This window comes from Gossypium hirsutum, chromosome D13 (genome assembly GCF_007990345.1).
Source record: "Gossypium hirsutum isolate 1008001.06 chromosome D13, Gossypium_hirsutum_v2.1, whole genome shotgun sequence".
Lineage (NCBI taxonomy): Eukaryota > Viridiplantae > Streptophyta > Magnoliopsida > Malvales > Malvaceae > Gossypium > Gossypium hirsutum.
In genome coordinates this window covers 61,447,316-61,462,759 of record NC_053449.1, presented here as the reverse complement: position 1 = coordinate 61,462,759, position 15,444 = coordinate 61,447,316, and the positions used below count along the sequence as shown (strand labels likewise).

The 15,444-nt window shown below is 29.4% G+C and overlaps 2 protein-coding genes and 1 non-coding gene across 6 annotated transcripts; all 3 read left to right on the top strand.

Moving 5' to 3' along the window:
• The first annotated feature begins 553 nt into the window (after window positions 1-553).
• On the top strand, window positions 554-3,526 carry LOC121225236 (uncharacterized). 4 transcript variants are annotated; one of them, XM_041109454.1, is made up of 4 exons: window positions 554-884; window positions 2,410-2,453; window positions 2,561-2,831; window positions 2,968-3,526. In XM_041109454.1, exons 1-4 carry the CDS (start codon window positions 824-826, stop codon window positions 3,255-3,257), a joined length of 666 nt encoding a protein of 221 aa, XP_040965388.1. In that variant the 5' UTR covers window positions 554-823; the 3' UTR covers window positions 3,258-3,526. The 4 variants fall into 4 exon arrangements, with proteins under 4 accessions (XP_040965388.1, XP_040965389.1, XP_040965391.1 ...); XM_041109455.1 differs by having other exon boundaries at window positions 584-884; window positions 2,561-2,825; XM_041109457.1 differs by lacking the exon at window positions 554-884 and adding an exon at window positions 892-1,055.
• A 583-nt stretch (window positions 3,527-4,109) lies between these two features.
• TRNAR-UCG (transfer RNA arginine (anticodon UCG)) lies at window positions 4,110-4,183 on the top strand. The gene has a single exon. It is a non-coding gene; the product is annotated as a tRNA-Arg (tRNA).
• Window positions 4,184-7,469: 3,286 nt separating this feature from the next.
• Window positions 7,470-13,653, top strand: LOC121225007 (monogalactosyldiacylglycerol synthase 2, chloroplastic). Its single transcript, XM_041108665.1, has 8 exons — window positions 7,470-7,778; window positions 11,777-11,949; window positions 12,086-12,247; window positions 12,320-12,461; window positions 12,548-12,772; window positions 12,849-12,911; window positions 12,989-13,063; window positions 13,145-13,653. Exons 1-8 carry the CDS (start codon window positions 7,470-7,472, stop codon window positions 13,403-13,405), a joined length of 1,410 nt encoding a protein of 469 aa, XP_040964599.1. The 3' UTR covers window positions 13,406-13,653.
• Window positions 13,654-15,444: the final 1,791 nt, after the last annotated feature.

The following is a 15,444-nucleotide window of genomic DNA, read 5'->3' as shown; positions in this document are numbered from 1 at the left end:
AGGGTAAACTATAAAAATAGTCATTTTTATTTGTCTCAGATTACAGTTTAGTCATTTATGTTTGAAATATTACGTTTTAGTCACTTACGTTATCGTTTTGTTACAAAGTAGTCACTTTCCCGTTAAGCTCCATTACCTTCCAAACGGTAATCCCACGTGGTAGTCCAAATAGGTTTTAAATGCCAACTTGGATGAGAATAAATGTTTTAGTCAAAATGGAAAAAAAAACTAAAAGAAAAAGGAGACGACCGATTTTTCTTTTTCAGTTTAAGGTATAATTAATTTAAAAGTTTCAATTAATTAAATTTATTTAATTAAAAACTTATTCTCATCCCAGTTGGACATCCAAGTTGACGTTTAAAACCTATTTGGACTGTCATGTAGGATTGTTGTTAGGGAGGCAATGGAGTTTAACGGCAGAGTGACCACTTTGTAACAGAAAAATAACATAAGTGACTAAAATATAATTTAAAACAAACAAAAGTGACTATTTTTGTATTTTACTTTTTAACCTAAAAGAAAAAATTATAAAGAGATTTATCGGGCGAAGCTGGGGGAATTATACTATTATTTCACCTCCGAGTAAAACAAAAAAACCCTAAACTCACCTCACACTTCCCAAACCCCCAAAATTTCCAGAAAAAAGGAAGCCCCTTTATTATTATTTTCTGAAAAAACCACACACAAAAAAGAAAAAAAAAAGGGGTTATTTGTATTGTTGGTCGTAGAACGTCACTCTCCCAAAAAAAACTCTTTTGTCTTTTAATTTTGGATAGTTTACTATATTTTGGTTCTTTCTTTTTTCGTTTCATATTTCATTATAATGGGAAAGAAAAAGAAAAGTTCCCAACTTCATCGTAATCTCGACCTCCCTTCTCCTTCGGGTACGTTTCCATTTCGTTCTCTTTTTTTCAACCCAATTTTATTTTTGTAAAAGAGTTGATTCATGAAAAATGTTGCCCAATTTGTAAGAAATTGGTGCTATAATCCTTGAGCAAAAAGAAGTAAAATTTTGTTTACCCTTTCTTTTTAAGAAAAGGGAAGGGGGTTTTCAGGTTTGTTGCAAATTTATTTTTTTTCATCTGTATTGAATCTGGGTCACTTTGTTAATTAGTGGGGGAGTACATAAAAAATTTCTGCTTCTTGTGGGGTTTTAATTTCTTGAAATTGCAAGTCGAAGCTATTCTTTTTTGTTCATTTGACAATGAGGATGCTTTGTAGTTGATGTTTTTCTTCACAATATTTTGTATGAATTATTTAGTAAAATTGTGGGATTTTTGTGCATTATGAAATTTGATGAGGAAAGAAAGGTTTATTTTGCTAGTACATAGGCTGCAAAATCATATGATTTAGTTATTAAAGATTGAATTGAAAAAGGGGAAAAATATCTAATAATCTTTCAAGTGTATGATACTTTGCCCTAGAATGATTTTAAGCACAATGCTTAGTTTTGCTTCTTTGCCACTTTGTATAGTAGTTTGATTGTATCTGTATCGGCCTGCTCGCCATTATGAAACCTAGATGATTCTCTTGATAAACATTGCATAATTTGCCTGTTATTATAGGTATGAATAACAAATCTTCACATTTACCTGCAAGGTTGATTAATAGAATTATATAGGTTGCCAACTCGCAATGGCTTAAATGTTTTTGTCGTCTATCTTATTCTTATTATCGTCTTCTGTATAGTCTATACATTATGTACACATTATTTTTGTAAATTTTGTGGCCCGACTTTTTTGAATGGAAAAATCTAGGACCTCATGTATGCTTTTCAATTTCGAGTTCTATATCTTATTACCGAATGTACTTAGACGGTAATCCCCATGTCTCAGATGAATACAGGTACTTTAAGAAAATCGAAAAGTCGCCGCAACGTTAAGTTAGATGAGGCTTTGGTGATTATCTATCTTGGTCTCAGTAGATGAAATATTGTCTAGAGTTGAACGCTTGTATCAACAAAAATGTACCATTTGTTTGCATCACTCTTTTATACTTTGCTACATTTTCTTCTGCATTCTTATCCTTATTTTCTGTTTGACGTAGTTCTTCTACCTTGATTTGGTTAGATGCTATGTTACTCGGACTCAGGTGTGAGTGTCGGGTTTATGTCTGGCATGGGTATGTTTGGTTTTTTCCAATTTTTTTTCATATATTTGAAGGGTACTTAAAGGGTCATGCCCATTTTTGAGAACAAGTCGGATATGGGTACTTTAAGCAAATTGAAAAGTTGCGGCAACATAGATTAGATGAGATTTCGGGGACTATCTTTGCCTTAGTACATGAAATATATTCATGCAATGGAAGATTTGGCCTATTTTCAGCTAATAATCTGATATTGTGGAATAGTTAAGAAGTCTCCCCTATTTAAATGTGAATAAACATTGTGCCTTTTGTGGCGTATTGCAGAGAACATGCCGTGCTCACCGGGGACAGCATTATTATCAAAAGAGGTTTTGTTCTTTTCCTCATTCATTTTCGAAAATCGTTCCTTCTCCAATGGTTTTTTCGTTATTTTTTTAACCGATAGTCCTTTGATATCTTTTTATGCTTTTGTTAGCATTCTTCAAATTTGGATGCTGGCATTGATGTTGGAAATGGTTCAATGAAGCTACTTAATTCTAACTCTTCTGTTGCTCATCACCATTACAATCTTGGGCGTTCGTTATTCTTAAAAAGATCACGCCATTACTATGGTCATCACTACTCCCGCCGAAACTCCGGCAGCCTTTCAAATCCAACAACTTCTCGTGGCTTGATTAGTCCTTTACATGATGAGAGATTATCTTTCAAGTTTGCTCAATATAAACCTGAGTCTGGACGAGGTGCAGGTTGTAGTGTCTCATCCCTAGAATATATTCTTATAGCATATTAACATCAGGAAACTCTTGGCAAATTTTAGAAACTCATGTTGCTCGTTTTCACTTCCAGTCTCTGCCATTAACTTCAGTTTACAAACTTTTGCAGATGGTGGGGAAAAAGCATTTGGCAGACCGGAAAGAATTAGGTCCACTTCATTGGTGATGGATGCAGTATTGCCGGACCAGGTGAATGCGGTTTGTGGCTTATGTCAAAAGCATTTGAGACGGAAACCTTATATTCTCGGGAACACCCTCGCTTCTGGTGAATTCTCTGTTGTGGCAGTTCTAGTTTGTGGCCACGTATACCATGTGGATTGTTTGGAAAAGAGAACGAGTTTCGAGGAGAGGCGTGACCCGCGGTGTCCGTTATGTTCCAGTTCACCGTCACAAATTTGATTCTTCTAGTGGAAAGAAGTGATTGTACATATATCTACATGTTTTATCGTACTAATTTTCGAGAACTATAGGAGACAAGTTAATTAGGGCATAAATATAGGATGTTTGTTTATGATCTAAGCTGTAGTTTTACAGACTAGGATCTTAACCATGCAATTGTATTGCTAATGTTCTAGTTGGCAGCCATTAATGCTTGAAAAATGCTCATTTTGTACCTTAAAAAACCTTTTCGCTGTTCTTGCAAGAAACAGCAGTATAGTTTTTCTTAATAGGCCGTTTGCTTTAGCTATTTTTTTTTTAGGCAGAATTTTGCCTTAAAACTCTAAATTGATTAAACTGGCCAAATTAACTTTAACAAAAAAAAAAAAAACCAGCCAAATTGATTAAACTGGCCAAATTAACTTTTATTTGCATTTATAAAATAAATCTTAAAAAAAACTTGGTTAATCTCGTCTATTTTATTAGGGTAAAGTAATCATTCAACTTTAAAAAGTTACAAAATAGTTGCTTAATTATTAGTAAATTTAATTTTCGGTCACTTAACTATGAAAAGTTACAAAAATGGTTACTTAACCATTCAAATTTGTTTTTTTCGGTCACTTAATTATCTTGGATTTTTTTAATGTTTTCATTTTTAAATTAGCCTGTTAGTGAGCAAAAAAAGACAAAATTGAATATTTGAGTGATCATTTTGAAACTTTTCATAATTGGATGACTGAAAAAGAAGTTTACTAATAGTTGGGTGACAATTTTATAACTTTTCATACCACTCGTATAATTTACCAGCTTTATTATCATGGAATACAAGCTTTAAATACAAGTCTTTAAAATATTGATAGGCAAATATCAAAAGACCGCATAGCGCAGTGGATTAGCGCGTTTGACTTCGGATCAAAAGGTCGTGGGTTCGACTCCCACTGTGGTCGATCTTTTTAATTAGTCAAAAAAAAAAATACCGATAATTTGTAGGCTATTAGACCGTAATTGTGGACCGTATTTAGAATGATTAATTTGTAGGCTATTAGATCTTTTTCATGGATGTCCGTATTTAGAGTTGGCAATTATCTTTCAATAATTTTATTTCTAAATTTGGAATTTATATATATTTTTTATAATGCAATGTGATTTATCGATTAGAGTATATTATTTTGTATTTTATCAGAAATAATTAAAATAATATTTTTTTACAATTTAAATTATATTATTCCTTCTTATATAATTGGGGTGTGAAATGGGTTGCTCAAACTCCCATTCTTATAACATAATACTCTTGCCATTAAAGTTGTTCATGGGTCGAGTTGAGTTCGGGCTGAGCCCTAACAAAATTTTAGGCTCGATTGATAGGCCTAGGTCAACCTGAAAAGTAAACTTAAACTTTTGCCTAAACTAGCCCGGTCCGCCCGTATTAGAATATTTTTTATATAAAAAGTTTAAAAATACAATACATCAAAAATATTAAAATAAATGTCTCCCAACCAATTGAAAATAATTTTTTTTAAAAACAATTTATACTTAAATAACATTAATATAAGTGCAACTTAACAAGCAAACGTTTCTAAAATAGTGGTAAAATTAACAATATAACAAGAATTATACAATATCCAAATAATAACAACAATGAGAAAACAACAGCAAAAACAACAATATTTTTTTTTACAAATTCGAGCTGGGCCTAAGCCAAAAAACCTTACACGAGACCCAACACATTTTCTAAATAAGCATTTTTTTTACCCAAACTCATTTCCTCCTATTTTTCAGACGGGCCTTAAGAATTGACCATGTGACCCGACCCATGGGCAAGTGACAAGTCTACTTGCCACTAGATCAAGAGGTTATTAGCAATTTAAATTATATTATTATAATATTTTTTATTTTTTCATATTTTTATATATATAACTTAGATGCGGTAGTATAACATTTTCTAATTTTTAATCTTATTATTTCAACCATAATTTTATTTAATTATTTTGAATTTTTAATAAAATATATTTTAGTAACCTTTTTATCCTTATTATCTGTGAAACATAATTTAACACTAATATAAAGTTATTTTTTGAGTTGACGCATTAACAAGGCGTGAACTCCATAATTTAAACCTAAATGAGAACCATATAAATTATTTATAAATAAAGTTTTTAGTGTGAGATAATCAAATATATATTTTTATAATTAAATAATTTATGTATAAATTTCTTATATGGTGTATTTCTTAATAACCTCGTAATCATAAATAAATGTATCACAATATTAAAATAATAAAAATATATGATGCTTATGGTCAGGGTGTTCATCGCCTCAGGTAGGGGCGTATCTAGGGGAGGACTGGCAGGGGCCCCGGCCTCCCTAAAATGAAAATTTTTTCATTTAGGTCATTTAAAATTTTTAAAATTCTAAACTAGTAAAGGTAAAATTATACTTTGACCCCCTAAAAATGATAAAAGTTTGATTTATTTTTTTTAAAAATTACATTTTTACTACTATAAAAGTTACAATTTAATTTCAACACTTCCTAGAAAAACTTTCTAACTTCGTCTCTAATCTCATATATGACTTAAATTTAAGTCGCGTTTTGAGGTTTTACGCTGGTGCTAAATTTATATCACTGTTTTCGTAATCATAAAACATGGTATTTTATTGTACAAAAATATCTTATCCAATCTGAAGTAATTGACACACATGCTAAATTGAGAATAAACTCAAACCATTACGTATTGAAATTTTCATATATGTATGCTTTTAAAAAATGAAATTTTATTTTCATATATATTAAAAAATTATAAAAATAGGTTCAATTATCAATTTAATTGATTTTTAGCCCGGTTTAATCAGTTTATATTAGTTTGCGAGTTAACTTATTTTTATCTTCAGTCCAATTGGTTTGTCCAATCCAATATAGATAACATTGAATTTTAGAATTTTTTATATTTGTAAAGTCATTCTTATTTTTCATTCTTTGAATTTTAAAAAAGTTTTTATTTTTTTCATAATTTTTTTTTTGTTTTTTGTTAAATTATTATATTTTTAATTTAAAATATATAAAAATATTTTTTAAGAATTTTTATGTACTTCTAAAAGGTAATGATCAAATTGACAAAAAAAATTGTAAATATTGAGGATTAAAAAAATTATTTTACCTTTGATACCGTTAACTTTAATGGCAAACTTAGAGAGAGGGATCGAGATTTTTAAATAAAAAAATATAATAACTCAATGTCTCAAAATTAAATTATAAGAATTAAAATTAAAATTTCAAAACATTATAGAAATCTTTAATATATTTAAAACTTAAAAACTTAAAAAATTATATTAGAAAAAAATACAAAAAAATTATTATTCAATATTGAATTTATGACAAACATTTGAAATGTAAATTTCTTTTTATTAAATAAAATAAAATGGTTTAAAAAAACATAGACTAAAGAGTAAAGATAGCCATAACATTTAAAATATGGTTTTAATGGTCTTATAATATTTAATTTAAATATTTTAATTTCTCTTAATTTAATCATTTAAAAGTTTTAAATCATTACGTTAATATTTTTTTATCTTAAATGAAATGATTGTTTCCGAAAATTTTTTTTATCATAATTACAAATATAAATGATATAAAATAAGATTGAATTTTTTTTAGAATTTTAAATTAGTAAATGTAAAATTACATTTCGATTCTCAAATTTAATTTAATTTTTTAAAAATTATAAAAATATAAATTATTAAAATGATAAAATTATATTTTTATTATCATAAAAATTATAATTTAATTTCGATTATTAAACAAAATGTAAATATAAAATATAAAAATTTCCAAAAATTGCACATTACCATTAAATCGAAAGAATAAAACATTTGAGTATAGCGGAGATTCGAATAATCACACCGAACATTCGAATGCAAAATGCGAATCTGACGGTTACGAATTGATTTAAAACCCCACGCATCAAAAGATCAACCGTAAAAATTTTAAGCAATAATAATAATTCATAACTTCCTTCCAACAAACATCACCTTAATAAAACCTTCAAATATTTTTGCCAACTTATAAACTCCGCCATTAAAAGCTCTTTCAGCTGTCATCAAATTTTCTCTGTCAAAAAAAAAAAATCCATTGATCCCTCCTTTTTCGGTGGCGGGAAAAGGGGTAGTTCAGACAGTGCTTAAGAAGCCATTGAAAAAAAGGGTCTTCTTTGTAGTTTCTCGGTATCTATTGCGACCATGGCGACGAATTTAGTGTCACCGAAGAAAGTTGCTTCGATAACGGAGAGAGTATGGCAGAGTGTTTACGGGAATTCTTCTTCGAGCAGCAGCGGCAGCGGCAGCAACCATCAGAGGAGGTGTTCTTACGAGAGCGATGATGATGAGTACGAGGAGTATGATGGGGTTGGGACCGTACAGTTGATGCAGATGGGATCTGAAAGAACCAAGAATGTGCTGATTCTGATGAGTGATACTGGCGGTGGTCATCGGGCTTCGGCTGAGGCTATCAGGGACGCCTTCAGTATTGAATTTGGTGATGAATATAGGGTACAATTTCCTTCATTTTCTAATAGCTTTTTCCTATGTTTTTTTTAAGGGTTTTTTACAAAAATAATATAAAAAAATAAAAAATAACCAAAATGTTATACATTTTTTTATTTACCAAAATATATATAATTTTTTTTATTTACCAAAATATATAAAAAAACCAAAAAAACAAAAAAAAATCTGGACCGATTTGACAGTTCCCTTGGTCAAGGGAACACTGTTGGCGGCACCAAACAAGGAAACCTTGTTGGCGGCACCAAACAAGGATTCCTTGTTGGCGACACCACCTTAAATATTAAGGGTGGTCGGTTGGTGGGGGGAAGAAGGAGAGGGGAAGAAGAAGAAAGAAAGGAAGAAAGAAAAAGAAGGAAAAGGAAAGGAGAGGAAAGAAAGAAAAAGAAGGAAAGAAAAGGAAAGGGGAGGAAAGAAAGAAAAATAAGGAAAGAAAAGGAAAGGAGAAGAGGAAAAAAAAAAGAAAGAAGAAGAAGAGGGAAAGAAGGAAGGAAAAAAAAAGAAAATAAGGTAATTATTATTATTAATTTAAGATTTTTGCAATATTTGTGTGTTAAAAAATAATGTTAAGTACATTTTACGTATTTTATTAATTTATTTAGGATATATAATTTTTGAGATATATTTAGCATGAAAAAATTAATGGTATGTACATTATATGTTGATTAGGAATTTTTTTATGAAATTGACTTAGGATGTTGAAATTAGTTTTGTTAGGAAAATAACATTAAAAGTAAAATGATAAATAAATATATTTAAGAAAACATAAAATACGAAAAGAAAAAACGAAAATTATATATTCACCGAAAGTAAGAAAATGCGAAAAAAATTATATCTTTAATAAATTGTAAACATAATGCACTGAAAAAGTATAAAATTATAAAATTTAAAATTACGATATTTTTTAAAATAATAAAATGCGGAGAGAAAAATACGAACAAATGGCCAAAATAATAGTGTATTTCTAACTTTTTAAAAAATTGAGAAATAGTTAATACAAATATTTTAAAAAAATGTAATGAAATAATATAAAGTAATAAAATAAAAAATAAATATATTTTTATTGAAAATAAAAATCGGGAAAAAAATACGAGCAAATGGCAGGGATAAGGATTTTTTTCTTACACCAAATAAAAAACCCGGTTTTAGTAATTTTTTTATTTTGGTAAATAAAAAATATCTATAATATTTTGGTAATTTTTTAAATATTTTATTATTTTTGTAATGTTTTATTATGGGTTTTATAAAAAATAATATAAAAATAAAAAATTACCAAAATATTATAACTTTTTTTTATTGACCAAAATATATATAATTTTTATTATTTACCAAAATATTTCAAAAAAAAATAAAAAACAAAAAAGAATAAAAAAAGGAAAAAAACACAGTAAATTTATAAATTAATTTTACACTAAATACACTAAATAATACGAGTAAATGGCAGGGATAATGGTTTTTTTACAGTAAATTAATTTAAAAACACACTAAATTAATAAATTTAAAACATTATGTAAAATTATAAAATTAGAAATGAAGATATTTTTTAAAGTAATAAAATGCGGAGAAAAAAATACGAACAAATGGTCGAAGTAAGAGTTTTTTACTAACTTTTTTTTTCAACTTGCAGGCTTCGCAATGACTTCATTGATTAGCAAAAAAAGCCACATATCTGATGCGGTTAATAACGCGGTATGAATTATTATTTATTATTTATTTAAAAAGGATAGACGTACAAAGAAATAATGTTATCGTAAAATTTTTCTGTAATTTTACACTATCAGGACTCGTACCGAGTTTTAAGGGGCCGTGTGAGTGTTTTGAAGAATACTCTGGATGCACGGTTGATGCCGTACTTAGAGCTAGCCGGATTTGGGTCCGTAGCACAGATCCAGTACACTGTATTGCGCTTTCATTTAATATCTACGCTAGTGGAGCGGTGGCGCCCGGAGACCCACTCCGTGCGGGGAGTGCACGGCGACCCACACTATCAACGTATGATATTGGAGCCACCATCCGCGGTTCTTCAGCCCCGTCTTCTTCATCAGATGCATTTTGCTCCATACCGACTAACTCAGCAAATAAGTGAATCGGTGCATTCTTGTCACTCCCATTCCCACAGTAGAGATCGACCATTGTCTCAACGTCTTCGTCGTCTGCAAGTTCCATTTCGACGAATTTGACTGGATTTGTCGAAACTGGAAACTTGTAGAAAATTTTTACTATCCTTCTCCCACAACGTCTTAAAATTTTTGCATTAATCCTTGCCTTCATTTCATCAAACGAGACATTTCTATTAAATCTCATTGCTATTTGTTGCTGACATTCAAATACACATCCAACACTTGTTGTTAAGATGACTCCGTCGAAATAAACGCATACAAAAAACTTAGCATCCATCTTGAATATTTAATCTGTCAAAAATAAACAAAATCTCGTAAAACATCTTGCACGGATAATAAAATAAATAACTTAAATAAAAAAAAAACTAATGTTTCAATATTCAATTTTGTACATGAAAGCCATTTAACCACTAATCCTAATAACTAACACAATAATAATATTAATAATTTTATATACAAAATAATACTAACTAAAATTATTAATAACTAACTACAAAAATAATACTAATTTTTTACTAACAATAATACTAACTAACATCTTAATAATAATAATAATAATAATACTATAAAATTTTTATTTTTTTGTAATATTTTGATAATAAAACCCTAACTAAAACTATTAATTTGAGTTTTATTGATTTTAATCTTAATAACTAAACTAAAACAAAAAAATACAAATTATACAAAACAATAACAATAACATAATCAATTATTTTTAAAAAAATATCTGATTTTTCTCTTCTCTTTCTCTCTTTTTCTTTTTTTTTTTCGCAGCACCTCTTCTTTCTTTTCTTTTTCTTCTAATTTTTCTTGTTTCAGCTGGACAGAGTTCGTGTTTATAACATGAGTGGTGCCGCCAACAGGGAACCCTTGTTTGGTGCCGCCAACAGGGAACCCTTGTTTGGTGCCGCCAACAGGGTTCCCTTCTTTGGTGCCGCCAACAGGGTTCCCTTCTTTGGTGCCGCCAACAGTGTTCCCTTGACCCAGGGAACTGTCAAATCGATCCAGATTTTTTTTTTTTCTGTTTTTTTTTGTTTTTTTTGATATATTTTGGTAAATAAAAAAATTTATATATATTTTGGTAAATAAAAAAAATGTATAACATTTTGGTAATTTTTTTATTTTTTATATTATTTTTGTAAAAAACCCTTTTTTTAATCTTTTTTATAATATTATGGTATCTTATAACAAATATCCTTGCCTGCAAATTCAAATTTCATTACTTTGGATTAATTGCATTGAAAGTCCTCAACTTTGTTTAAATTTTAAATTGGTCCTTAGATTCCATCATTAAAAGTAATATGACATGTAGCATATTAAAGCCTGTGATCAAATTATAAATACGTGTACACTTTTTGCATGAACAACTTGAATCTCACTTAGTTTAAAAAAAGTATAAGAGCATTTTTCTTGAAAATGACATATTTAAAATTTAAGGTATTAAAGCAGTTATTTATGTTTACAATTTGATAATGTTTAAAATGAAAAATTATATATTTGACCCTTTAAATTTTATAAAATTATAAATTAATATCTGATAAAATTGCATTTGGACCTCTAAAAATAGTTTTTCATTTGATCCTTTGAAAATTATAAAGCTATAAGCTAATAAATTGGTAAAACTACATCTTAACTCTCATAAAATTATGTAATTCAGTTTCGGCCATTCAAGAAAAAATTTTTAACTTCGCCCTTGATTAGATTTGAGCTGACATTTAACTCTCAAGATAATAAGCTACCAACAGAACCAGATTTGAAATTTGAGAGCAATTCATTATCTTTGACCATATATAATTTGAAATTAACTTGAGTTTATATTAAATCCAATGTTTTTAATCTATGGATGAAATGTTTTTGGTTTTTCAGATAATTGTGAAAGATGTATGGAAAGAATACACTGGGTGGCCATTGAATGACATGGAGAGGTCCTACAAGTTCATGGTGAAACATGTACAGCTCTGGAAAGTTGCCTTTCATAGTACCTCTCCTAGATGGATACATAGCTGCTACCTTGCTGCCATTGCTGCTTATTATACCAAGTACCTTTATCTTTTTTATATCACTTTTCATCTTCCTCATAATTGATCAGCTGAACAGGTCCACAATGATGCTTTAGTACCATGATTTTAAACATTTAGATGGGGTTTTATTAACTCAAATATTGGTCATTTGCAGGGAGGTAGAGGCAGGCCTAATGGAGTACAAACCAGACATTATCATTAGTGTTCATCCATTAATGCAACACATTCCACTCTGGGTTCTTAAATGGCAAGGCCTTCAAAAGAAAGTAGTTTTTGTCACTGTTATTACAGACCTGAACTCTTGTCACCCTAAATGGTGAGTTTTTGACAAAACAAAGACCTTTTTTAAGTTCTTTAATGTTTTAACGAATTGGAAGCACTGGTTCAGGTTCCATCCAGGGGTTAATAGATGTTATTGCCCTTCAAATGAGGTAGCCAAGAGAGCATTATATGATGGTCTTGAAGAGTCACAGGTTCGGGTTTTCGGCTTGCCAATTTGGCCTTCTTTCGCAGGAGCTGTTCTTTCCAAGGTGAGTGATCTTAGGCATAAAAAAATTCTTGGTTATGTCATCTATATGATTACTTTAATGGGGTTTTCTGGTTTCTTTTTTTGTAGGATGACTTGAGAAAAGAGCTTGAAATGGATACTGATTTGCCTGCTGTTCTACTAATGGGAGGAGGTGAAGGAGTGGGACCTGTTAAGGAAACAGCAAAGGCTCTTGGTGAATCATTGTATGATAAAGATCAAGAGAAACCGATAGGACAATTGATCGTCATATGCGGCCGGAACAAAGGCCTTGCCTCGACATTGGAATCGAAGGAATGGAAGATCCCGGTGAAGGTAAGTTTCATTTTGTTATTTCGAAGTACTCATGACAGATACTTACCCGAGATCGAGTAACATAATCTTATTGTAGGTAAGAGGGTTTGAGACACAAATGGAGAAATGGATGGGAGCTTGTGACTGCATAATCACAAAAGTAAGTTCATGAAATTTCAATATGAAACTCTGTCTATATTTATATACATAGATTGATCTTATCTATTTGAATTACAGGCGGGTCCCGGTACCATTGCAGAGGCTTTGATTACAGGGCTGCCTATTGTTCTCAATGACTACATTCCAGGACAGGTTTAAATGACACAATCTTTTCTACTAATAACACTGCATTATTCATGAGCTTCAATGGCTTCTTGTTTTTGGTGATTGCAGGAAAAGGGGAATGTACCATATGTAGTCGACAACGGAGCTGGGGTTTTCACCCGAAGTTCGTCGGAAACAGCTAGAATTGTGGCCGAATGGTTCAGTACAAAGACAGATGAGCTGAAGAGGATGTCGGAGAATGCTCTAAAACTAGCACAACCAAAGGCTGTATTTGATATTGTAAAGGACATCCATGAGCTAGCCTTGCAAAGAGGGCCTCTTGCCAATATTCCTTATGTCTTGACATCATCATTCACAAGCCTTATTTAATACTTATATGTATAGAACATCTAAATATCTTCGACCAAGATCTGTGTAGCTAAGCTGTACTGTTATAGCATCATTCTTTGGCCTCAGGTTTGTCACCATGAAAGAGCTGCAAAGTTTTTAAAAAACAAACTCTGGGGGTTCGTTAGATTAATGTCAAAGTTGAATTGTTGTAAGCTGTTATGTTGCAATGTTACATGTTTTTTTGTTTTCTTTTCTACATGAAAATGGCATTCTCTGCTCAAATTTGTGATCTGTTTGGAATGAAATTTGTTCTAAGCTTGCTTTTAGGTTCAAGCCAATGACGCGTATGATTTTCAGTACTTAAATTCGAGTCTTATTATGTATAAATTTTATTGATTATTTGAATATAAATTTTTGAGATGAACACTAGGTGCCGTTAAACTAAAAATTGAGGCTCGATAAAATTGTGCATTGGATCACTAAAAAAAATAAATTTGATATTTATCTATTTCTTTTGTGCAAGCAAGCAATTATATTCTAAAGGAAAAAAAATATAAACATAAAGATTAAATATTGAACTTTATGTCAATAACTTTAAACTTACACAAATTTATCACGAGTTATTTGGATGGATTAAATTGAACAATTAAACTACTACGACTAAGATTGATAAAAGAAAATTATTAAACCAATAAAATTAATTTTTTTTTATATTTTAGTTTTAAACTAAATCCATTTTTAGTTATGAACGTAAGATAATGACGTGGTAGTAGTTGATGCTTTGATGGTGGGTCAATAACAATGTACCCTTTATCCTTTCCTTTTACGGAAAGATCAAGAATAATGAATGCTTTTGTATCACTCTCTAATGGATTAGGTTAGGTTTGAAAATTTATTCAAAAAATCGAAGGATTTAGACAAAAAATGAGGATTGTTAACTAAATGGGTCGAGTCTTGAGTAAATTTTTTTGGGTCCAGGCCTGGATTCGGTCCAACCCGAATACATGTATTTTTAAAAGTTATTGAAAAATATTTGTTTTAATATTTTTAGTGTATTTGATATATAATATTTTTAAATTTGTTTTATATAATAAAATAATTTTAAAAAAATTAATACGATTTGAGTCGGACCCAAATTTAACATCTATAATCTAAATTAAATTTGGATAAAAATTTAAACTCATTTTTTAGACCGAACCCAAATCTATAAATCGAAACTAAAATTTTATCCAATCCTAACCCCACAATGTACAAACTCTAAATTCCAACGACTACAATGTTTCTTTTTCATTTATTTATTACTCCAGCAATGATTTTCCTTGACATACATAGTTTTTGGTATTTAATAGTTAAAATTAGGTAAAAGTTTTAAACGAAACCAAATCTCTTCTATAAATATTTTCTTTATTTATAAAATTTAAATTTAAATTTAAATTCTTACTTATAAAATTTTAGATACCAAATTAATAAATTTGTGTTAAAAAATTTAATTTAAATTATTGAAATTTTAAGAAGGCTAAAAATACAATTTTTTTATTCAATTAAAAAAATTAAAAGACTTCAATTAACCATAACCAACATACCAAGATTTAGGTCGACTGCTTCGATTTAGGTCGGATTTGAACAATGTTTTTTGTCATCTGGTCGTTTTAACCCAAATTTAAATAAATGTTTTTAAAATTTTGTTTTTATTAAATTTAATTATAAAAATTTATAGATATTAAGATAAAAGTTATATATATTATCATTTTTTAAATAGTAATATGAAGTTTTTGAGTTAATCTAAAATTGCATTTTTCGTCTATTTTGATGAAATTTCGGATAAATTTTTTTGAAATCTAGGTTAGATAGACCTGATTTATTATGAAATAATTTAAAATAAAATTTATTCAATTACTATAAAATAGATAAATATAATTTTTAATTATTTAATAAGTATTTATTTGAGCCCATGGGCCAAACCAAGAAAACAAATTTAGTCAAGCCCGTGAACATGGCCCATCACACTTTTGCTAATTAACAAAATCATTAAAAAATTTGCAATTTTTTTTCCTGTAATTCAATGGTTTAAGAGTTTC